At 39.8% G+C, this 21429-nt stretch overlaps 1 protein-coding gene across 2 annotated transcripts in view; it reads right to left on the bottom strand.

The window, feature by feature from the left end:
* GLRA3 (glycine receptor alpha 3) overlaps positions 1 to 1549 on the bottom strand; it is a 68374-nt gene extending 66825 nt beyond the window's left edge. For both annotated transcript variants that reach the window (XM_074154480.1, XM_074154481.1), the window contains exon 1: positions 1431 to 1549. In XM_074154480.1, the coding sequence (XP_074010581.1) occupies positions 1431 to 1549 (119 nt within the window). The remainder of the gene's footprint in view (positions 1 to 1430) is intronic.
* Between the last annotated feature and the right edge of the window lie 19880 nt (positions 1550 to 21429).

Below are 21429 nucleotides of genomic sequence, written 5' to 3'. Positions count from 1 at the left end.
TTTTTTCCCCTTGGAATATAATACATGTCTTTATATCATTAAAATAAAGGATGAAACATTCAACAGTAAGAAGGTATTTAAATAATATGCAGAAGAAAAATAAGTTCTATAAGGACATGGAAACAGAATAATAACAACACAGTACTGCTTGTATTGCTTACACTACACAGGGGTTTGGCCATCTACTCTGAGCATTAAATACTCAATGAAACTGGAAAATTTAAACTTTAATTATTTAAATTTACTCTTTCCTCCCAGTGTCAATTAATCCCATACCATGTGACCCAGTTTCTTAAAGTCTCTTCCTTTTGGCACAATTACAATAAAATCATGTTATAAACTATTTACATTACATATATTGATACAAAACAGGTCACTAAACTATCTTCAAAAAAGAAAAGATTTGCTATGAACCTGAGAACACCTGTGAAATGTGCCATCATTGTGCGGCACTGCACGCTACTGTTTTAACTTTGTGGTTATAAATCCCGTACATGTATAATCCCCAAACTCTCTGGAGAACCACTTTTCAAATATGTTTCCTTTTTTGTCTCTGTCAGATAACAATGTCATTCTTAAAATAGTCTGGCATCGTCATGTTGTATGCCATACTCTGTTTATTGTGATACAGAGCTAGAATGTTTGTTGACAGGAAGCATGGTTAACTGCATCAGCAGTGAATACATGATGACATTGAAGCCTGCTCCTTTACATGTCTGATTTTTCTTTTTAAGTTTTCCTTTCACCTTTAAAAAGAGAATTCCAGTTTATTTTAGCCTGCTATCACCACACTTTTAGAGCTCTGTATTAAAAGAATGTTTGTGCTGATATCATAACATTACTTTAGCTAGAAAAAGTGTCCTGGGCAGAAAGTAGAAAAAGCTGTATGAACCTCAGTCCTCTACTCAGGTCCTAATTTATAAGTATGTCCCTATCTTTTGTAATACAAATCCTAGACTGCCAGTGGTACAGCAAATGCCATCCCTCTTGAGGGAAATTCTGTAGAACATATCTTCTGTTTACTCAGCTATCATTTTTCTGCTGCTGTAAAAGTAAAAGGAAAATCCCTGATTTTTTTGAATAAATTATAGTAATAAATAAGCCTGTATATTCCCAACTCAGATTATCTTCTGTAACTTTTAGATATAGACACTTTGCAGCTGAAGAATTTTCAAGATCGTTAGTGTTGCTTTTCCTGCTAAAACCAGTGATAAAATTCCCAGATCGAATAGGGAAACGCTAATTGGGAAGAGGCGAAGGAAAGGTGCAGCCTTCAGCCCACAACATACAAAATCAAATTCGAGGTAATGTGATGTTACCAAGTCATTCGCAAAGCATGGATCCCACACATGCAGTTTCCGTGCCCATGGTCTGGCTGCCGAAGGTAGCCAGGGCACGGAAGATATGCTTCCCCAAAGAAAACGACTCACCTGAGCAGCAAAGCGGCTTCCCACAGATAAAATCCCGAGACAGCCGCCCGGAGGTACCCAACCCGGGCCATGCTGCTGGGAGCCGCCGCCAAGTCCCGGTGGGCTCCTGTCCGAGGCATCGGCGGGGCTCGGCGGCTCGGCGCAGCTCCGGCGCCTTCAGCAACCTGGAGAGCTCCGGAGCTCCAGGACCCTTCAGCACCCTGGAGCGCCTCGGCGGTTCCGGACTCTTCAGCACCCTGGAGAGCTTTGGTGGTGCCGAGTCCTTCAGCACCCCGGACGGCTCCGGCGTCTCCGCGCCCGCCGCCCGCCTACTGCCCGGCAGCGCCCCGCGCCCTCCCGGCGGGCCCCGCCGCTCCGCATCCCAGCCTGCTCCCAGCCGCGGAGGCAGCGGCGGCGGCGGGAGCCCACCTCCCCGCCGCCTGCCCCCGGCTTCTGCCAGCAGCCGGCAGCCCGCCGTCCGCCGCATCCCCGGCGCGGGGGGCGCCGAGGCCCCGGCGGCGGCGGCGGCGGCGGCGGGGCGGGCGGGGAGGCAGGGCGGGGGCGGGACCGGGGAGGGAGGCGGCGAGACGGAGCCCCGGAGGGGTTGCAACTGGAGGGGGAGATGGCCCCGCCGGGGAGGGCTCGGCTGGGGCTGGTGGTGGGTGTCTGTGCTCAGCATAGCCCGAGTGCCTGCCCTTCTGCGGGGAGAGGGGGCGTGGGGGGGGTGCCTGCACGGGGCAGCTATCGTCCAAGAGCCGGTGTGGATTCACCGAGCTTTGGGGCTTGGAAAGGATTGGGGAAAGAGGGGGGAGTGTGTGTGTGTATTCTGCTTTTTCTTAGGTTGTGTGCTTTTCTTAGGAAACGTGGGGGGAACCACCTCTGTGCTTCAGTCTTTCTTTGAAAATACCGTGCTAATGGACACAGAGAAAGTATACCCTGTTCTATTCCATATTTTAGAAAAGAGAGATGATCTAGTGCCATAAGCAGACTAATAGGGAAATCCAAAGATTTTGAAAGTTTTCCTGGGGAGGAGAGTGGAAGAGATCCTGGGAAGGAACAAGGGAATGAACATTGTAAGAGGGAAACAGGAAAGTTTCCCCCATGTTGGATGGGGCTTTGAGCAACCTGGTCTAGTGGACAGTGTCCCTGCCCAGGGCAGGGGGGGTTGGAACTAGATGATCTTTAGGGTCCCTTCCAACCCAAACCATTCTATGATTCTATATCTAGAGACAGACAAAAGAGGAAATATTTCTGAGATTGTAGAGTAGGGATACTCTCTGTGAGCCTAAAAGGCAGTGGCCTTTGAACACTGACATCATGTCTGGGAGAGCCAATGGAAGGAGAAATGTGGGAGCAGTTCAGGGTCAGATCTCTGCATATGTGAAATGTATTTGGCTGGGCATCTCCTCCTCTCAGTGTTTGCCTCAGTACAATCTGCTGCCTTGCTTTTTCCTATAGCCACTAATTTGTGTTAGACAGCAGTCCCACTACTTGTGCAACTCCACTAGTTGCACAGCCCACATGATTATCTCAGGCCAGAGTCTTATTTCGGCTATTAAAGGGCTACAGAAAACTCAAGTGCAGAAGGAAGGAGGAGATATGGAAAAAGGCAAAGGTTCAGCAAGTTTAGGCACATGAAGCAGAGTAAAAGAAATGGAAATTTGAGGGAAGTATAATAAACTCATTCTGGAAAGAGGATGATGGAAAGACAGAGAGTGAAATATAGAACAACTTTTTATGTATAATAGAAAAAAAAAAACCCAAAGATATCGAGTAGAGTAGATGCAGGTAAGAAATAAGAAACAGGGATTTTATCCATAACACACATATGCATGTGTGTTAGAAATAGGGTATTTCCCTAGAAATCTTTAGAGGCAATCACATGTTCTACCTTCAGCTATATTGTCTTTTTTGTTTCAAAAATATCCCACATGTAGCTTTCACCTCAGTTCTTAACATGTTTTCCATTGTTGCCTATCCTTATCTTTTTTTACTTCTTCTTCAAGGTTGTTCCAGCAGGTATCACTAAATAATAATGCCTACCGCACATTTTAGATCCAGTTTGGATTTCTTTGTTGATACCTATCAAGTGTATGGCTGAAGAAAGTACTAGAATATCACTAGCTTATTCCTTATGTTCCCTGAGCTTTTTTTTAATTAGTAGTGCTTATATAAGTACTCAGTACTTTGTATTCAGCTCTCTCAATTTCTAGGTCCATTTGACCAAAAGTTTATCCTTTTGTTCTCATTCTCCCAATTGCCCTGTGTGGCAACAATCATCATGAGAAGAACCTGTTTAAGCCCTTAACTGGAAACACAATAGCAAACAAACTAAAGAATCCCTCTGTTTGCTCAAGGACAGCCTGTCAATGCAGGTGCTCTACAGAATCAGGGTAGAGTACTTCCTTTGTATATTCAGAACAATTGATTCTTATCTTTCCCCTTAAAATAAGTATTTAGTAAGGCTACTTCTCCAGGTGCTGTTTATCTTTGTACGTTATGTACTTCAGCAGTGATTGGTCTAACATTTCATTTATTTGCACTGAGGCAAGTACATTTTTCTTATGATGCTGTTAGTGGAAACTACCAGCACGAACTCTCCAGTTCTCCGGGAGGAACAGTTCTATTAATTATAGATATAGGCTATACTTCAGATATGCAGAGTTCAAACTCCTCAAAATCCCTGTGGGAAAAACATACACTTGCTCGTGCTTTAAGTAGCAACTTTGCTGTTCCAACATTTTGTTCTGCTAAATACAAATGTTGTTTTCAAGCTTTTGGAAATTTTCATGTGGGTAGTGTTGAATATTAAAATACTCTTTTCTGAGGAGGTTCAAACAACTTGCCTTGACTTATGAAAAGTTCCAGTTCAACAAAGCACTTGAAACATACTCTTGACTTCAATGAGATTAGAAGCATAGAAGCATACTTAGTTTTTAATCACAAGCTTTGATAAAATATTCCCTAATTGTTTTAAGTGTTTTAATGCGCTATTGTTTTAATTACCATCTTTTTGTTCTTTCCATATCACTACTGGTAGACTTACCTGCTATTATACAAAGCTGAATGCATGGCTGTGTCCAATCTTTAGATCTTTTTTCATATTTCTTGACACTTCTGGTAGATACAGTAAATTGAAAGGTAAGACTTGTTTGAACATCCGTGTTAAAAACGAGATCTGTAGAGTGTCACCATGGTATCAATCTGCCTCAAATATTAATGGTGTTCATTTATATATGCCTCATACACCCGGATAACGGCACCATAAATCATCGTTCAAAACATGAGAGCTGATGTGTGTATACCATATGTTAATGTCAATTTCTAATTGTCCTCATAACCAGCAGTCTGTATAGCTCCTCTTTCTCTGGTCCAACTGCTATTTAGGTATATTTGAAAGTAAACCACTCGTATTTATGAGTTTGAGAGATGGTCGCCAGATGGTCACAGGAATAGCCTGTGAGCCAAAAATGATTTAAGGTTACAGGAAGGAGATGATCCTAATGTGGAGCATAACAGGAAAATATGGGGTTTTTTTGTCCCAAAAATGGGGATGCTTGAAGAACTTTGTGTATCTTCACTCAGCAAGAGATAAGCATAGGTCAAGTAAGCAGCTCACTTTAACAACACACAATTTATACAACTGAGTGCAAGATCACGCAGCTACTCACCAGTATTCATATAGGGAAGCCAATGTGCAGATACGGATTGAAGGATTACTGATGTTTACAAGTACCTAAAGGGGGGGTTGAAGGATGATGGAGCCGGACTCTTTTCAGTGGTTTCCAGCGATAGGACAAGGGGCAACGGGCACAAGCTGGAACAGAGGAAGTTCCATTCAAATATGAGCAAAAACATCTTTCTGGTGAGGGTGCCAGAGCCCTGGAGCAGGCTTCCCAGGGAGGTTGTGGAGTCCCCTTCTCTGGAGATTTTCAAGACCTGCCTTGATGCAGTCCTGAGTGATGTGCTCTGGGCAACCCTGCTTTAGCAGGGGAGTTGGACTAGATGATCTCTAGAGGTCCCTTCCAACTCTGACAATTCCATGATTCCATGAATGTGCTTTTTGGTGGACTTTTTGGAGAGTCCTTGTGGAATAGTAAGACAAACTAATCACAGTGGTAGTCATGAGAAGTTCTTACTATCATTTTAATGTGCCCCATCCTGGAACATGTTATGGTTCGATATGTTCAAATAATCATTCTGTAAGAAGGCTGCTGACATATTTGAAAGGTTTCTGAAAAGAGCTCTGAGAACACTGTGATTGAAATACTTTTCTAACATAAGATTAAAAAGTTTTAACTTATAAAAAAAAGAAAAGTTTAGAGGTGTTTTTAGACACCTTCATGATGGAAAAACGATTGTGAAGTGAAGGTAATTTTTTTAAATAAGTAGGGGCAGTAAATTAACAAGATTGGAACCTGATAAAAGAGGAATTCAGAATAGAAAAAAAATCCTACTTTGAAACAATTAAAAGACTGAAACAACTGAAGAGGGAGCAGAACTGATCACCATTTAAAGTCTTTAAATCTAGGTCAGCTGTATATTCTGTGTTTGATCCAGAAGCCGTTGGGTAAAATTTGATGAGCCTTGAGACTTGGAAGTTCAAACCAGCGATGGCTCCAGTGTTAAAACATGTGAAACTATAAACCCATAATATTTTATCACGAAATATTCAGCTACAAAGTTAAAGTTATTTGCTTCCCTAGAAAAGCAATACATTGACCTTACAAACATTAGATTGGCTTCCAAGCTGACAGAGTTGGAAACCACATATATCTTAACGGTAAGAAATAAAGATCTCACGTATGTAGTCTTTACCATGCTAGTATTGCCAGTTTGAACATTCCAGAATTTTAAGAGGCTGTTGTGATGGGATATGACATCACTGTAGTTTTAGATCCTAGTTTTACTGAGACATGTTTGATTATGTTAATTAGTCTGGCTTTCTCAGTACACAGGATTCCCCAGGATGTAATTCATTCAAGTGTGAAACCCCAGAGGCTTTGACCTATTATTAAACACAAAACTGGAAATAGCATAGATTTTTTTTTTTTTTATAAACACAATCCTGAAATAGAAAAGCCAACTTTAAAATATGGGAGTAAAGTCACTAAAATGAAAAATATAGTAGTTCAGTATACCTCAAGAAGCAACATAAGGCTTAACAATGTATTTCAGTCTCTAAAAATAAAGTGGGGGGTCTGTATAAGAACATTTGCCCGTTTTCTCTGTAAGAAATATGGGTACTCACCACAAGGCTGTACCAAAACATTCTTCAGAATTAATTACCTCAAAAGCAAGTCTTGGGGTAATTAAAATAAGTAGGCTTTTTAGTCTGGTTTGCTTAGCTGTCGGTTGTTGCATTTAATTTCTGGATGCACACAGAGAAATTTTTTCTACTTCATGGTTAATTAAATTATCAGTCTTTTAACAAACTGAGATATGACCAACAGATTGCATGCATTTTTCTACAAATAGGTTTTCTTCTCAAACACCTTCTATCTTACCCCTTAATTCTCTGAATTCAGATGGAGTTCCCCGGTTCCAGTGGCAACTGATATTCTTCTGTCCATTATGTTCTTTAGTTCTGTGCTAAACTATATGAGAAGTTCATCTCTGGGGCGGTGGGTTATAGTAGTAGCAGAAATTAAAATGCAGATAGATGGTCTGTCTTTTACTCTGAGTGCTAGAGCTCATCCAATGTTAATAAGAGTGATATATTTCAGAGTAATAACATACCACACATACGTATCAAGTGTATATACAGCAGAATTTAGAAATAAATTGATAAAGGGAGAACAGATTGGAAACTTTAATGAAAAGCCTTGTAAATAATGAGTATATATGTAAAAAATACCACCCTGAATTGTCTAATATCAAAATATAACATTCTTATTAAATATTAATCACTATGTTTAGAAAACATATGCGTAAATATTCACTTTATATGAAGACAACTAAGCAAGGATATAAATACAGGCTAAATTTGTGCTCTATAAGCAGTCATCGCTGAAAAGAAGTGCTGAGGTGTAGCTGATATGTTTATATTCACTGTAGTGTCTTGACTGCCTTGGAGCAAAATCTGGTCTCTTCTTTATGTGCCTATAAATAGAATTTCTGTGAGATAATGAGAGTCAATGGGAAGTTAGTATTTTCTCTCTGTTTCACAAAAAAACCAACAGAACAAACAGTCATCTGAAAAAGGGGCAGAAATGCACAGAGTCCATTCAAAAGCAGAAAGATTTTCAAACTAATTTCATATTTTGTTATTAGCTCTGTTTGTTAATCAAGGCTTCAATCCGTTAAACGCTGTTTGGCTCAAAGCAGGTGAGCTGTTCTGCTGCAGTCAGCGGCCCTTGAACGTTTTGCTGGCTCAAGCCTCAGGGGAGACAGTTCCTGTTAGTGAGTGTTGCTTTTCTTAATTTTTTATTTAATTACTCCTTGTAATTATAGCAGAACATTGCTCCAATATCCAGAGCAGCCTGCCATTTTCTCAGTGTGAAAATTTAAGTTTCTTCCATTTTTCTGAGTGTTTTTTTTTTTTTTTCTTTGCCCATGGGATAGTTTTGCACAGGAAAAATTAACTTTGAGAAGAAAAATTGTGACTGTATAAATTAACTCCCATGGATTCTGATGCTAGAAATATGATTTCTTGCATGTGTAAAACATGATATGGGTTGAGACCATTTTAATGATACAGCTGAAAATGTTTGGGTCTTGTAATGACTGGAATAATTTCAAGGACACCCAGGGTTTTAAATTTTAGGCTGTATCGATGTTTGTGCTTAGAGGCAGGGCTTTAGATAGGACATTTTCAAAATCTGCTGGTGTTGGACCACCCTTGTTTCTATTGGAGTATTTTAAATTAAATTTAAAAAACCCCTTCAAATAAGCACTTCTCAGTGCCCAGGAACAGATGCAGCGAAGTCGTAATGACAGCAGGTGTGTGTGAAATGGAAGGAATCAAACCTGGGAGCCCAGATTTTCTCATCCTGCCGGACTTCACGCCAGTTTTCTCATTCCTCTTGGAGAGTACACAAATTTTGCAGCAGGTTTGGGAAGCTAAAAGATGCAAGTATCAATTTAGAGAGAGAGTGAATCTGCAAGATGTAGACCAAAGTGGACAATCTCCCACTAACTTCTCTCTCTCTTGCTCTGGTCTTTGCTCAGCTCCAACGTTTGTACTGACTGTGCACGCTACGTGTAGCCTCAGGCCAGAGAAAGGACATAAATTTAACAAGAAGATTATGATCTATGTAAACTGTCAATAACTCTCTGAAAATCTGTATTAGATAACTTGCAGGGGATCCCTTATAACGATCTGGGAAGTGATTCCAAAATGTAAGCCCCGGGACCGCTTAGGCTGGTATCCAGCTGTTACTTTATAAACACCACTACTCGAAACTGGTTTTCAGAGCTGTGACTTACAAACAAATTATTTTTGTCCACTTTTACCTCCATAGCTCTTCTTAAATGCATTCTGATGTCTATTGACCCATTTCAGCTAATTAATTTGCTGGAAAATGTATTATTTCGGCGATAATTACATAACATTGTTTGTATACATATTACTTTTAAGATGAAATGAGTGCTTGACGACATATTTTGGCTTGTTTATAATGGCTTGGATGACTGGATCACTTGCGTTGAGGTGTAATTGTCCATCTCTGTGACCTTCCCTCTTCAGTGGCCTGTTGAGAATCCTGCACTTGGAAGCTCTTTTAAGAAATATCGTAAATGACTGTTATCCCTGAAACTAAATAGAACAAAGTGAAGCCTTACTGTTCTGAACAGTGACTGACCTCTTGGACGTTTCTATTTGAGCAGAATATGAGTTATAATAATTTGGAAAAATGGACATTGTATGTAAAGTGATAATTTATGAGCAGAATGTATTGCTATAACACACCCTAATGTACATTCCTTTTACAGTAAGTGACTGAATACCTTGTGATTTCAGAAAATGTGTTCATGTGAGCGATCCTGCTGAGGTACATTATGAACTATATCTTCATTGAAAGCACTGATACGTTTTCCCAAAGTAACTTTGGAGTACCAGTGAGAACTTCCTCAAGGGAAGGTGAATACATGTCCCTCAGATTTGCTGCAGAATGAGTTTAGAGAAAAGAGCCTGAAAGAAGAACAACTAAAATTTGGGCTTAAGACCCATTTACAGCTGAATATTGTTCTTCAACCCTTGTAAGCCCAGACTTTAATCTCATGATTCATTAGATCCTGATAAACCATAAAATACCTCATACCTCACAAGATTTTGAATGTGTTCATGTTCTAAATCAGACATAAATGCTTTCCGTTTACTGATCCTTGTTAATGTCTTCCTTTTCTTTTTGTTGAAGTCAACTGGAGTTTAAAATTCTAATTTTTATGAAAAGGCAACAGTTGTTCTTGATTTGAATCCATGGCTGTCAGGAAGAAGGATTTAAAGCATCAAAGCCAATTGTGCATGATATTTCAAAATTACATATGTAATACCAAGCAACATCACATAAATCATTCTCAGCATTGGCATCAGGTCTTGAAGATAAAGGATTGAAACTGTTTCAGCAAAAGATTGAAAATTTTTCATTACAAAGCAAATGTTCCACAGTCAGCAACTTTCCTTTTAGCAGTGATTTTAGTATTGCCTTATAGTGACATAGTTTACTGGTGGAATTTATTATCATTATATGCTATTCTTATTTATTAATTTTACTATTAATTGCTTATTTTTGCCTACTTGGTGTTTATCCTACCTTCCACTTCACTATTTTCAACACGCAGTGCTTTCAATAGGCTTGACCATGAAGAGGGAACCACTGTCTGGGACAGAGAGGAGAACTGCCCTACGAAATCTGCTGCTGAAATGGTCCGAGCACCAATATATTGAAAGAAGTGTTTGATATTGTTTATGATTCTATCTGATGCAGTGCAGTCATCTAGAAAGGTACTCGAGCCAGCTTGAACCAATTTGGCAACACCAATGACCAAGGTGCTCTTCCTTGGCCTTGTTACTCACGTTGGGAAGGTGGTGGGAAGGGAAGAGGATACACGCTTGCCTGCATAGCATTAATTCCTCTATTTAATGAGATCTTCTGTTTCTTTGGTGCAGTGGTATTTCTGTGTGCATTGTGAAGCTGAACGGAGGTCTGGAAGTTGAATTCCAAGACATTAGGTTTTGTCCACGGCTGTTTTGGGTAATCACACCATGAAAAGTCAACTGCATTTTGACAAATGTAAGTTACGTCGTAAAAGCACCTAAACCTTTTTCTGCTGCTGCTCCTACAGGGATAGCGCCTCACTGTTTTGATGATTAGGAACTTTTTTCTAATTTCAAAGCCTGGTTTATTTCTGGTAAGTTCAAATTCACATACAGTTTTCTGTTTGGTTGCTTGGTTTTTTGTGTTTGTTTGGGGGTATTTGGGGTTTTTTTGGTGGGATTTTTTTTTGTTTTGTTTTTTGGTGGATTTTTTTGAGAGTATTAGTCTTTTCCTTCCTTTGTGCTTACCTCAGGAAATGCATTTACTGAATGAACCAAGCTCTTGCGGTCTCCTGAGTAGCTTTTCTCACCTTTATTTTCCAGTTTGAATTTCTTTTTCTCAAAACTAAATGATGAGAATAAAATGCAATGTTCTGCCCGAGGTCAGTTCAGGACTTTATCGGATGGTCCAAGTACTTTCCTAAAAAAATAACTTTTCTAGAATTCTGGATATATGCAGTATTCATTTGGAACCAACTCAAAGAAAATAAATAAAAATATCTCTGCTCGTAGGTTTTTGGACCAGGTTGTTAGATTTTATTTTCGATGTCTTGCTTAGTCCCTCATTTATGTTCTTCAGAGCTCATAAAATCTACTGGATTCAATGGCTTAAAAGCCATTGAAAAGTTAAAACAATTTATCAGTAGTTTCATCACATCCTGGAATGTGCTGTAGTGATCCTGTACACTCCTGTCAGGGTCTTGCGTGCACTATTGGCCATTAATGACTCTCATGCAGCCTCATCTGGGGCATCCAGCCACACTCAGCATCAGGAGGGACATAAGATTGCTATCACTTTTCCCATAATTTCCATCTTTTACTTAAACTCCTTAACCAGCTTTACATGCTGATGCCTTTCTTACTGACACCCCAAAAGAACCAGCACCTCATCAGTGCAACCCTGTACATGGGCCCAGAAGCTCTGTTTAAGCTGAGGACTGGGCCTTCAGTCCCAGCCTGAGCTCCTCTGTAGGTGTGCCAGTCTCCAGTCCTGTCTCTTGCTACTCCTGGCTGGACCTTTCCTTCAGCCCCCTCATTGGCCCATCCAGTGAAGGACTATGAAGATGATGAGGGGACTGGAACATCTGTCTGCTGAGGAAAGGCTGAGAGACCTGGGATGTTCAGCCTGGAGAAGAGCAGACTGAGAGGGGATCTCATCAATGCTGACCAATATCTAAAGGGTGCGTGGCAAAAGCATGAGGCCAGACTCTTCCCAGTGGTGCCCAGTGTCAGGACAAGAGGTAACAGACACAAGCTGGAACACGGGAAATTCCATCTCAACATGTGGAAAAACTTCATTCCTTTGAGAGTGGCAGAGCCCTGGAACAGGCTGCCCAGAGAGGTGGTGGAGTCTCCTTCTCTGGAGACGTTTAAATCCCGCCTGGACACATTCCTTTGCAACCTGCTCTGGCAGGGGGTTGGATTAGATGATCTCCAGAGGTCCCCTCCAACACCTACCACTCTGTGAGTCTGTGGTCTCCTGCTGCACCTTAACACAGGTACGCTGTACACAGCTCATTGCACCTATATCCACGCTTTGATGATTTAAAAAAAAATGTTAGTGATGGCAGCTCTCAGAGAATGAGCTCTCTCTTGGCTTATTCCTTCAACGTCAGCTTCCATGGTATAGATCCTTGTATAGTTTTCAAACTAAAAGTATTAAACCACTTGATATGCCTGACTGAAATGAATTATTTTTTTCAGTACTAATACATATTTATTAATGCAGAAAGGTGTAGTACAAAAATATGATTTGTGTACATTGTTCTTCTGATTTGAACGCTGATATGCTGTTCATACAGGCACCCTATGCAACCTAGTCATAGTCAGGATGGATACTACTTTTTTTTTAAACTTTAATAAATGACATGTCAAAGTATAAACAAAATTTAAGATGTTTGTGCAAAACACGTTTAAAATTCATAAACACCTTAAAGCAAAAACTTATTTGTCTCCTATAAAAGAAGAGTTTTGAGAAATATACTTCTGGTAATAAAATATTGCAAAACACCCCACTTCTGGGGCGGGGGAAAAGAGGAAAAAGAGCATCTCTAGGTTAATTCTTCCCAAGCACAGCCCCCACCACTCTGATCTAATTCACACGCCAGGTGGAGGCCAGTGCAGGGACAGGCAGAATCAGGCATTCAGCAGGTGAATTTAATTATTCAATTAAGCTCTTAACAAGGTAACTAAAGAATCTGGGCCCAGCTATTGCTCCTTTCTTTATATTAGGAAGAACAGCTCAAATGTGTTTTTCTGATGTCCAACCTGCCGAGGAGGTGCAGCTACCCAGAAAGGTAATTAACAGATGGCTTTATGGTGGGGTTTTTAAGATTATTTTTTTTTCATGTTTTTTTTTTGATGAAATATTTTCTGTCATTGGGCTTCTATTTGTTCTTTGTGAATATGGTTTTTTGAAGTTGCTTTAGGGTGAGGTAGCTTTCTTGGTATGTTTTGTTTTTGTCTTATGAGTTCTTCTTAAGTACAGAGACTCAATAAATGTAGTAGTGCTTTTAATGTAGGAAAACTTAATAACTTTGACATTTTGCTGTTTCTTTGTAATATGTTTTTTCTAGGGATGCCTTGAAATCTTGAATAATCCCATTGTGGTTTTGTATTCTAGGGGACTGGTTCAGCTGTTTTATAGCTGTACCTCTGTATTTCTTGAGTATAAAGAGTTTGGAGAAAGTCTCTGCTTTCCTGTCAGCTTTTCATTTTATTCCAGTTTTCAGTGTGGAGCTCATTGTGAGAGGCAAAGAGGCAGCGCTAAGGGGAGGGGAGGCTGTGCTGACAAGATTTGGCTAAATACTGGTATGAAAAAGTCACAGGCGATTATTGGACTTCCCACACTGCTGTTATTCCTCCGTGTGCTCGTTTCATTGTATTAATTCTCAAATCACTTTACCTCCTTACTTAGTTTTACTGTCTTATATTTTACTTCTTGTTTGCAGTATCTGCAGTTCGCATCTGTGAAATGGATTGTGTTAAATTCTCTGATTTGTTGGGTTTTTTTTCTGAAATAATCTGATAGTCTTTGGTTTTTCTCTTATCTAACGCTTTCTACGTAAACACTTCAGCTAGTGCTGTTCATCACTAAACTACAGATGCGGTGAGAGGAAATATGTATTGAAAAGGGCTAGTGTGTGAGTGTTAGCTGGTGCTATTATAGTGTTACCCAAGTCTGTATTGGTTTTGTCCCTATACTTTGGTATTATTTCTAGGAGTTGTTTGGCATTACTTGCCTTTCTTCTTTTACTCTAAATGGAAGCTGTTTAGACTATTCCACTTCCAAACAGTGTGCAAATAATATGGAAGCAGCAATAACTGTAGGTTCAAGAAGCGCTGCTCACTGAACTGGTGTGAAAGAAAAGGAAAGTGGTACCAGAGTGCCAGGACTCTTCTTACCAGGTGGGATGTGGTCTCAAATCCAGCTGTGCAACTAAAACAATGGGCTGTGTATGTACATACCTATTTCTGCCTAACAGTAGCTTGATAGTGGAGGAAGATTATTTGAATAATAGCTGTGCTATTCTCTTTCTCTTACTGTCCAGCTTTTATTTATGTGTGGCAACTTGCTTTATCCTGGGAGGGGTCTAGAAAAACTTTGAGAGATGCAATTTTATATAGCTTCTCCTTCTTTGTTGATTTGCTTAATGAAGTATTTTGTAGCTCTTTTAATGAGCTTTTTTCTAGCCTCATTATTCTGGGAGAAAGGAGGCAGTAAATGTGTCAGTTGATTATATCTTAAAGGGATATAACTTGAAAATATCATGCAAGTCTTGAGAGCTTAAACTTTCAGGAATGTTAAAGCTGTATAAGGGACATTTTTGCAGAAGGACTTCTCTAATATCAGAAAATAGGAACAAATGAGGTTCACCTGCTTCTTCAGGTGACTTGTTTCACTCATTCTATAGTGAGTCTGGCCACCTTTTGAGGCTTGCTGCTCACTGGCTCATGCAGGTGGTTCTTCAGCATGTGTGGTTAAAATAGCAATGTACATAGGACACCTTTTTGAGAATATTAAACACTAGACTGCAAATAGGGATGTTTTAAATCGTTTGAGCATGTATTTCAAGTCTTACACAAAAATGTGGTTTTGAAGTTCAATTCAGTGCCCTAGTGATCATTTACAAGCACTTAGCGAATTCCAAGTCCTCATATCTGCTGATAAGAAAGTCTATGGCTGGATATGACTTGAAATCAATAGCTGTCTTCATAGAGTTGTGATGAGTTTGGAATTGATAAATGCAAGCTTTGACTGAGATACCTGAGGAATGGGAAATCGCGAACTGTTTATATAGCCTATGTATACTTTTGGGTGGCCTTCACAGATGTGTTCTGAAAAGATGGAAAATTCTCTTGTCATTTTTCAGTCCCCTTTTTGCAGATAAGGGGGAAAATAGTTAAATCATTATTGCTTCTATTTAGGAAGTATGTTGGGGTTTGGGATGATTTTTTTTTTTTTTAATGCAGATGGAGTTAAGTTTTTAAAAAACAACCAATCAATACTTCCTCCTCCCACTCCCCCAAAACACCAACCAACCCCCCCAAAACCTACACCACCAACAAATATGCCCCCTGGCACCACCCCCACCCCCAAAAAACCCAACCAAATAAAAAACTTCAGACAAATAGGCTTGACGTTTTTTTTCTAATATAGCTATGACTATAGAATTTACATAAATAAAGGTATTTTGCGTGCTTACACACCTCAGAGAATTGAATTTTGGAGTGGAGGGAGATGGTCAGTCACAACCACTGACCCCGAGGAAGCTGCATTTAGTTGTTCCCCATCTGAATTGTTCAAATCTTCTGAAGGAAAATGTGCATTTTATAATTTGACTTGCCTTTTATGTAGCCAGCGTTGCTTCAGCCACTTCTTGCTCTTTATCTGTGAGAAGACTATCTGTGTGTCCAGGGGTAATTCTCAGAGAGAACTTCTTAATACTTGACTACTTCTCTTAATCAGATTTCTTTACTTTTTTAAAATTATTTTTATTTTTTAGTAATGTTTATTTGTCAAGCTAGAGTAACTTCTTCCTTTTTTGGACTAGAGAAGATCTAATGTGCATCTTATATGTCAAGCTTGATGGTATTTATCTAGGAGGGTGGAGTCTGTGCACTGCTCACTGGTGGGGTCTGCAGCACCGTTCAGCAGCCTGTGGTGGTCAGTTTATGGTTCATCTGTGTGATGGGAGTCTGGAGAAACCCATAGCTTCAGGTGACCGGGATGTATTGGTGGGAGTGATAAACTGTAGGAAATGGGAAGAGGAAAACAATGATGAGATTCTACTGCTCTTCTGCACTCTATAGGTTGACCAGACTGTGTCTCGCCTTTTCAGAAGAGACAAGGGATGGAAGGTTTCTTCCCTGTCACTCTGTGTTGGCTGGGAGGCAGGAAATAAAAGGAATCTATAGTTTATAGAAACTGCAGCAAAAATAGGAGTCTACCAGGAAAATAGTGGTAGAACAGCCACTCTGAGTGTCTCTTTCAGGGGCAGAGGGATGTGGTTTTGCTGACCTGAGCAGTTTGCTTCACTAAATGATGTTTTAATTCAGTTTACAAACTAACTGTGATTTTATTTGGAGTATCAAGATTCTGTTTTTGCACCTTAGTTTTTTTTCTGAGGAGCGGCAGAACATGAAGCAAGGCTACTTAATTCACAGGTACAGACATTAAGCTTCAGATTCACTTGAAATCCTCCAAAGCATGGGGGAATCGGAGTGTACTGTTAGTATGTCTCTTAATACTGTTAATACAGTGGTAATACAATTTCAGTTTGAACCCTGCACAGTTCCAGAGATACTGGAAGAATTAATGAGATCAATTTATTGTCACTGCTTCAATTATATGTAGCTGGCATTTCCATTCTTCATTCTCAGTAAGGGTGCTGCTTGCTGAAAATGTCACCAAAATACATTTATTTTATTTTTTTCTTAAAGAAATGTTCTAGTATGTCAGCCCAGGAGATGAGAGAGACAAATGAGGAGCATGCCTGTAGTTCTACTGGGTGTAAGATCTTGGAAACAGCTGAGACCCTGATGGATCAAGTTCAAATCCATTCGGTATTGGTGATGGGGAGCTGCGGTCTCTATGCAGAAATGTTGTTGAAGGGTGATTCATACTTTCAGTCTGGAGATGTAAATGTGCAGTGCTCAAGTAGTCTCTGGCTGGTGAGTAATCCTATAGTGACCTGTTCCTTGGAATAAAAGAAGTTGGATGAAAAACAGTAATACGAATGCAAATAGCCTTGCATTACAAATGTAGCGTGTCAGTTCCCCAATTAGGATGTCTAGCAATATGAAGGCTATTACCAAGGGAAGAGGAATGCAGCAATGGCAAAAAGTAAATTAAGCTGCTGTGCGTTTCCTGGGTCTCATTGGGGTTAGAACGCAGTCTTCAGGAATACAGATTGAAACTCAGGCTGTCGACAGGTCTGTTCTTGTCTCTGCGGCACTGCTTCATACCGCTTTTGGGGAAATAGGGGGAAATGTGAAAGTTGGTAAAGGAGTTGTTTTTTATTTCTCAGAAGAACCAAAGTGTCTCCAGATCCTCTGGAGATAGCAGTGCTCTCTAATCTGGAGAACACGTATAGCTGTTTTCATAAATCTGGTACATGGTATTGCGATTTTATTTTTTTCTTTCCAAAGTTTAAAATGGGAGTAAAATTTTTTTCTTATCTGCTTCCTGGCATGGCTGGATGGCTGAGTACAGATGTGAGATCCATCCAGCTTGTTGAATACACCTCCAATGATGGCTGTAAAGAAGAAATCAATTCTGTGAGACATTAGTAAATATATAGAACTTTCCAGTAGACTTGACCCGCTGGAAATATTACTCATTTTCCATGAATGTCAATATACTTTTTCTAGAGGAAGGTCAAAAATATTTTTGCTGTATAGAAACCTCTTGGAAAAAGTATCTTATTCAAAAAGGCTTTTAAGAATGGCTGAACTGTAGAAGCTTTTAAGACCTCCTTGGCAGCAGATAAGGCCACAAAACACATTTAGGAAAAAAAGACAACTGCCACCTCTACTTAGTTTGAACAGTGCTCAACAGCGATAGGGACAGACAGATTTTGACGTGGTTCAGGAGCTCTGTTTACACAAAATAATAAAAAAAAAGGCAAAAGTTATGCACTGCACTCAAAGAAGTGGAAATATGAATTTTGTATAAAACAAATCCAAACTAATTCATACTGGATTCTTGAAAGCATCTCAACTCTTTCCTTCCTCAGGCATTAGTAAATTGTTTACTTGTTTAACAATCTATTTCACTATCTCACAAAGATTAGCAGTGACTACAGTAAACTCTGATGTTACTAAAGCATGCGAATATCACAAAAAAAGGTTTAAAAATAAGATTCTTCTGTTTTTCAAATATCTGAGCAATGTCCATCAAGAATCCAGGCTTCAAGTGTGATGATTATTTTTCTTTCAATATTAAAACATCAGGCAAAGTGTTTTTGTTACAATGCTGTAGTGTGTGCAGAAGGAGAAGGAAGGCTTTAGAAATGTATTTAGACTTATCCTGGCAGCTGTGCTTTTACTGTTATGTTTTATTTAAATGATTGTATTTAAAATTGATGAAAGGTGAGATCAAGCAGTGTTCTTTGAAAAAAAAAAAAAAACCCTTCAATTCAATATAACTAGCATGACCCTTGTTTCACAGTGCTCTTTCTTAAAGGCAGTACACTTTGGCTTATTACTTCAGAAAAAAATGTTTTCTAATTATCATGCATGCCTGGACACCTGCAGGAGCCTGCTCTGAATAAGTGAAGGCTGTTAGGTGAAACAAATGTAAAATGGAACAAGTGTTAGGTTACTAGAATGAATAACAAAGCTAAAAAGAGTTGAATAGGTAAAGTAAAAGCCAAATTCACAAGCAGAGCAAACCAAGGAGTCCATTCCCTGCTCCCCATGGCAGGCAGGGGTTCAACATCCCCAGGAAAGCCGGGCTCCATCTCTGTAACGGTGACTTGGGAAGACAAACGCCATCACTCCCAACATCCCACTTTTCCTTCTCCCCCAGCTTTATACCCTGAGCATGATGTCCCATGCATGGAATATCCCTGTGGTCAGTTGAGGTCAGCTCTCCTGGCTGTGTCCCCCCCCAGCCCACTGCTGGTGGGGTGGGGTGAGGAGTAGAAAAGGCCTTGACTCTGCTCAGCAATAACTAAACCATCCCTGTGCTATCAATGCTGTTTTCAGCACAAATCCTAAACACAGCCCCATAATAGCTAATATGAAGAAAATTAACTCTATCCCAGCCAAAAACCAGCACAACATGTAAACAGTATCCTGAAGTTAAAAATGGTGCAGATGTCTTGCAAAGTTAACAGGTGGGAAATAAACTTCCCTTGAGAACCATGAGACATTTGGAGCCTGGCATTTGCAGTGAACCAGATTTTTCCAGCCATGAGAGAGGCAAAAATCAGTTCTCTGAAACATTTTTCTCTGAAAATAAGTTATTTGAAAGGAGCCGAGCTCAACAGAAGCGAGAGTGCAGTAAGGAAGATGGCTCGGTGTCCACCAGTTCTCTTTTTTTCAGCCTAGCATTAAAAAGGGTTTTTAAGACACAGTTGTTATATATAAATGTGTCAAACTGTACAAATGTCACCTTTTTAAAAAAAAAAAAAAATACAAGCCCAAACCACAAAACAACTGCTATTATTTATTGGAAGAAGGCAAATGGGAGAAGTTTCAGAATGCTGTGAATATCATAGTATAAAATATGAGGATACTGGGAGCAACCTCCCCAAGGATGTGGTAGAGTCCCCATCACCAAAGGTTTTCAAGATGTGATTGGACAGATGCTAGATAATGCCATCTAGGCTCCCTTTCCTGTAAAAAGGATGGACCAGATGACCTATCAAGGTCCCTTCCATCCTGATCTAGTCTGATTCCTATGAAATAAGTAGTCTTTACAAGACTTTTGTTGCACTGGGGCTCATGCTGACTATTTCCAAATGTTGATACTTCCTGCCAGTGACTTCTGAAGGGCTGAGGCTAGAGGAGTTTTCCTTTTCTTAAGAGAATAGTTTTGAAATATGATTTTTATTTTATTTTTTTTTTTACTGGCAACTTGTCAACCCTAATTTATGACCAGCAGTGATGGAAAAACCTGATCTGAGATCAGTTGCCATTTGGACAATAGTAGTGAAATAAACTAGAAACTGCCCATTGTGTGTTGGCTCTGCTTACGGAAAAGCTTGTAGTGTTTTCCTTAGTTGACCAGCTCTAACACATGCCATTCTGCCAGGGAAATGCTGACTATGCATCCTTGCCAGTTCATAAAAATAACTGAGACCCAAAAAACTTTGCTTGAGATGAAGTGAATCCACATAAAGCCTGAGAGTGGCCTTCCAAAGCAGCCTGTGAAATTAAAAAATACTTGTCAATGAGGGACTCTCTAGGACTCGTAGGTAGGCTTTGGTCCCAGATGATTTTCTAGACATCTTTGCATTTCTTATTCTATGAAAATTAACTTATTCTGTGTTGTTCTTGCACCAAACTACCGAGGACAATAAAAACGCATGAAGCAAGTGTCCCTGTATTTGCTAAAGTGAGCTGACTGGGAAAATAATTTGTTTTTTACTGCAGTTTTTCTCACTGAAGGTGTTACTTTTTTTTCCAGTGGGAAACAAGCTGAAGAAATAATGACTATGCTTTTCAGACTTTCAGTTGTAGCGTGTGTGTGTGTATATATATATATGTGAATACATACATTTCTGTTAAAAAAGAAGATATTCTGTTGAGGAAACTATTAAGTATTTGTACATGTTTCTAATTGAATGTTGAGAAGAAAGAGACATGAATTGGTTTTACATAACTGTAGACTAGTCTCCTACTTAGCTCTGCCTAGTACCCAGTAGATGAAAAGTCTAATGGAAAGGTTAGATAGCAACTGAAAGCTGCTGAATTTATTTAATCTTGGAAAACTGCTCTTTGGACTGAGTTCTTTTCTTCGATGTTACCCTCTCACAAATGCAATTTGTCACTGTATCCAAAAAACTACCAGATTCGCAAAACTTCCTCACCCAAAGAGGAAACAATGCTGCAATTTTTAATGGCTGATGAGGTCTGTAAAGAGATTTCCCACTACAATCATACTGGGGTTTCAGCTGAGGGGTAGAGGGAGGAAAAAGCAAGCAAAACCTAAGTGCTTTCAATGTGTGTTGTTTTTGTTTTTTTTTCCAGGATAACGTAGATGTGTGTTAATACAGTATTTCACCAAGGCCTTGGAGACACTTCCTCAAAGCCTGTAAAACTTCATACGTTCTGACTCCTCGTGCACTCAGGAGCTTGTGCACGTTGGAGATTGTAAGCATTTATCTGTTGTTATTGCTAATTCTAACAGAGTTGTGACATACGGTGTCTCACTTGAGATCAATGACACCGTGTCGCCAAACTGCCAATTTCCAAGCAGTACGTCACAGGGGAAGCTGTTAATGTGCTATGAATTTGTAAAATCCCTTTAAAGGGGATGTTTAAAAGGGTGTTATCTGAAGTGATTTCTCTCGTGTGTTCAGCGGGATGCCTGGTTGAGGGTGTTGGCAAAACAGCATCAGTGTTGTCTGAGTACAAAGAGGAGCTTTGCAGCAGTTCATGTGGATGAAGTCATTGCTTCCCACCAGCAGACAAGTGCTTTCAGGCTTACAAAATGACCAAGACTGGCAGATCTTCACCTGCTGCAGGTTTTACTGCAATCTCCACTTCTAAGACTAAAAGAAATTAAGAAAAAATCTCAACCGGAGAGCGGAA

Source organism: Numenius arquata, chromosome 10, assembly GCF_964106895.1.
Source record: "Numenius arquata chromosome 10, bNumArq3.hap1.1, whole genome shotgun sequence".
Classification (NCBI taxonomy): Eukaryota; Metazoa; Chordata; class Aves; order Charadriiformes; family Scolopacidae; genus Numenius; species Numenius arquata.
The sequence above is the reverse complement of the archived record's forward strand: the minus strand, read 5'-3'. Positions and strand labels throughout refer to the sequence as shown.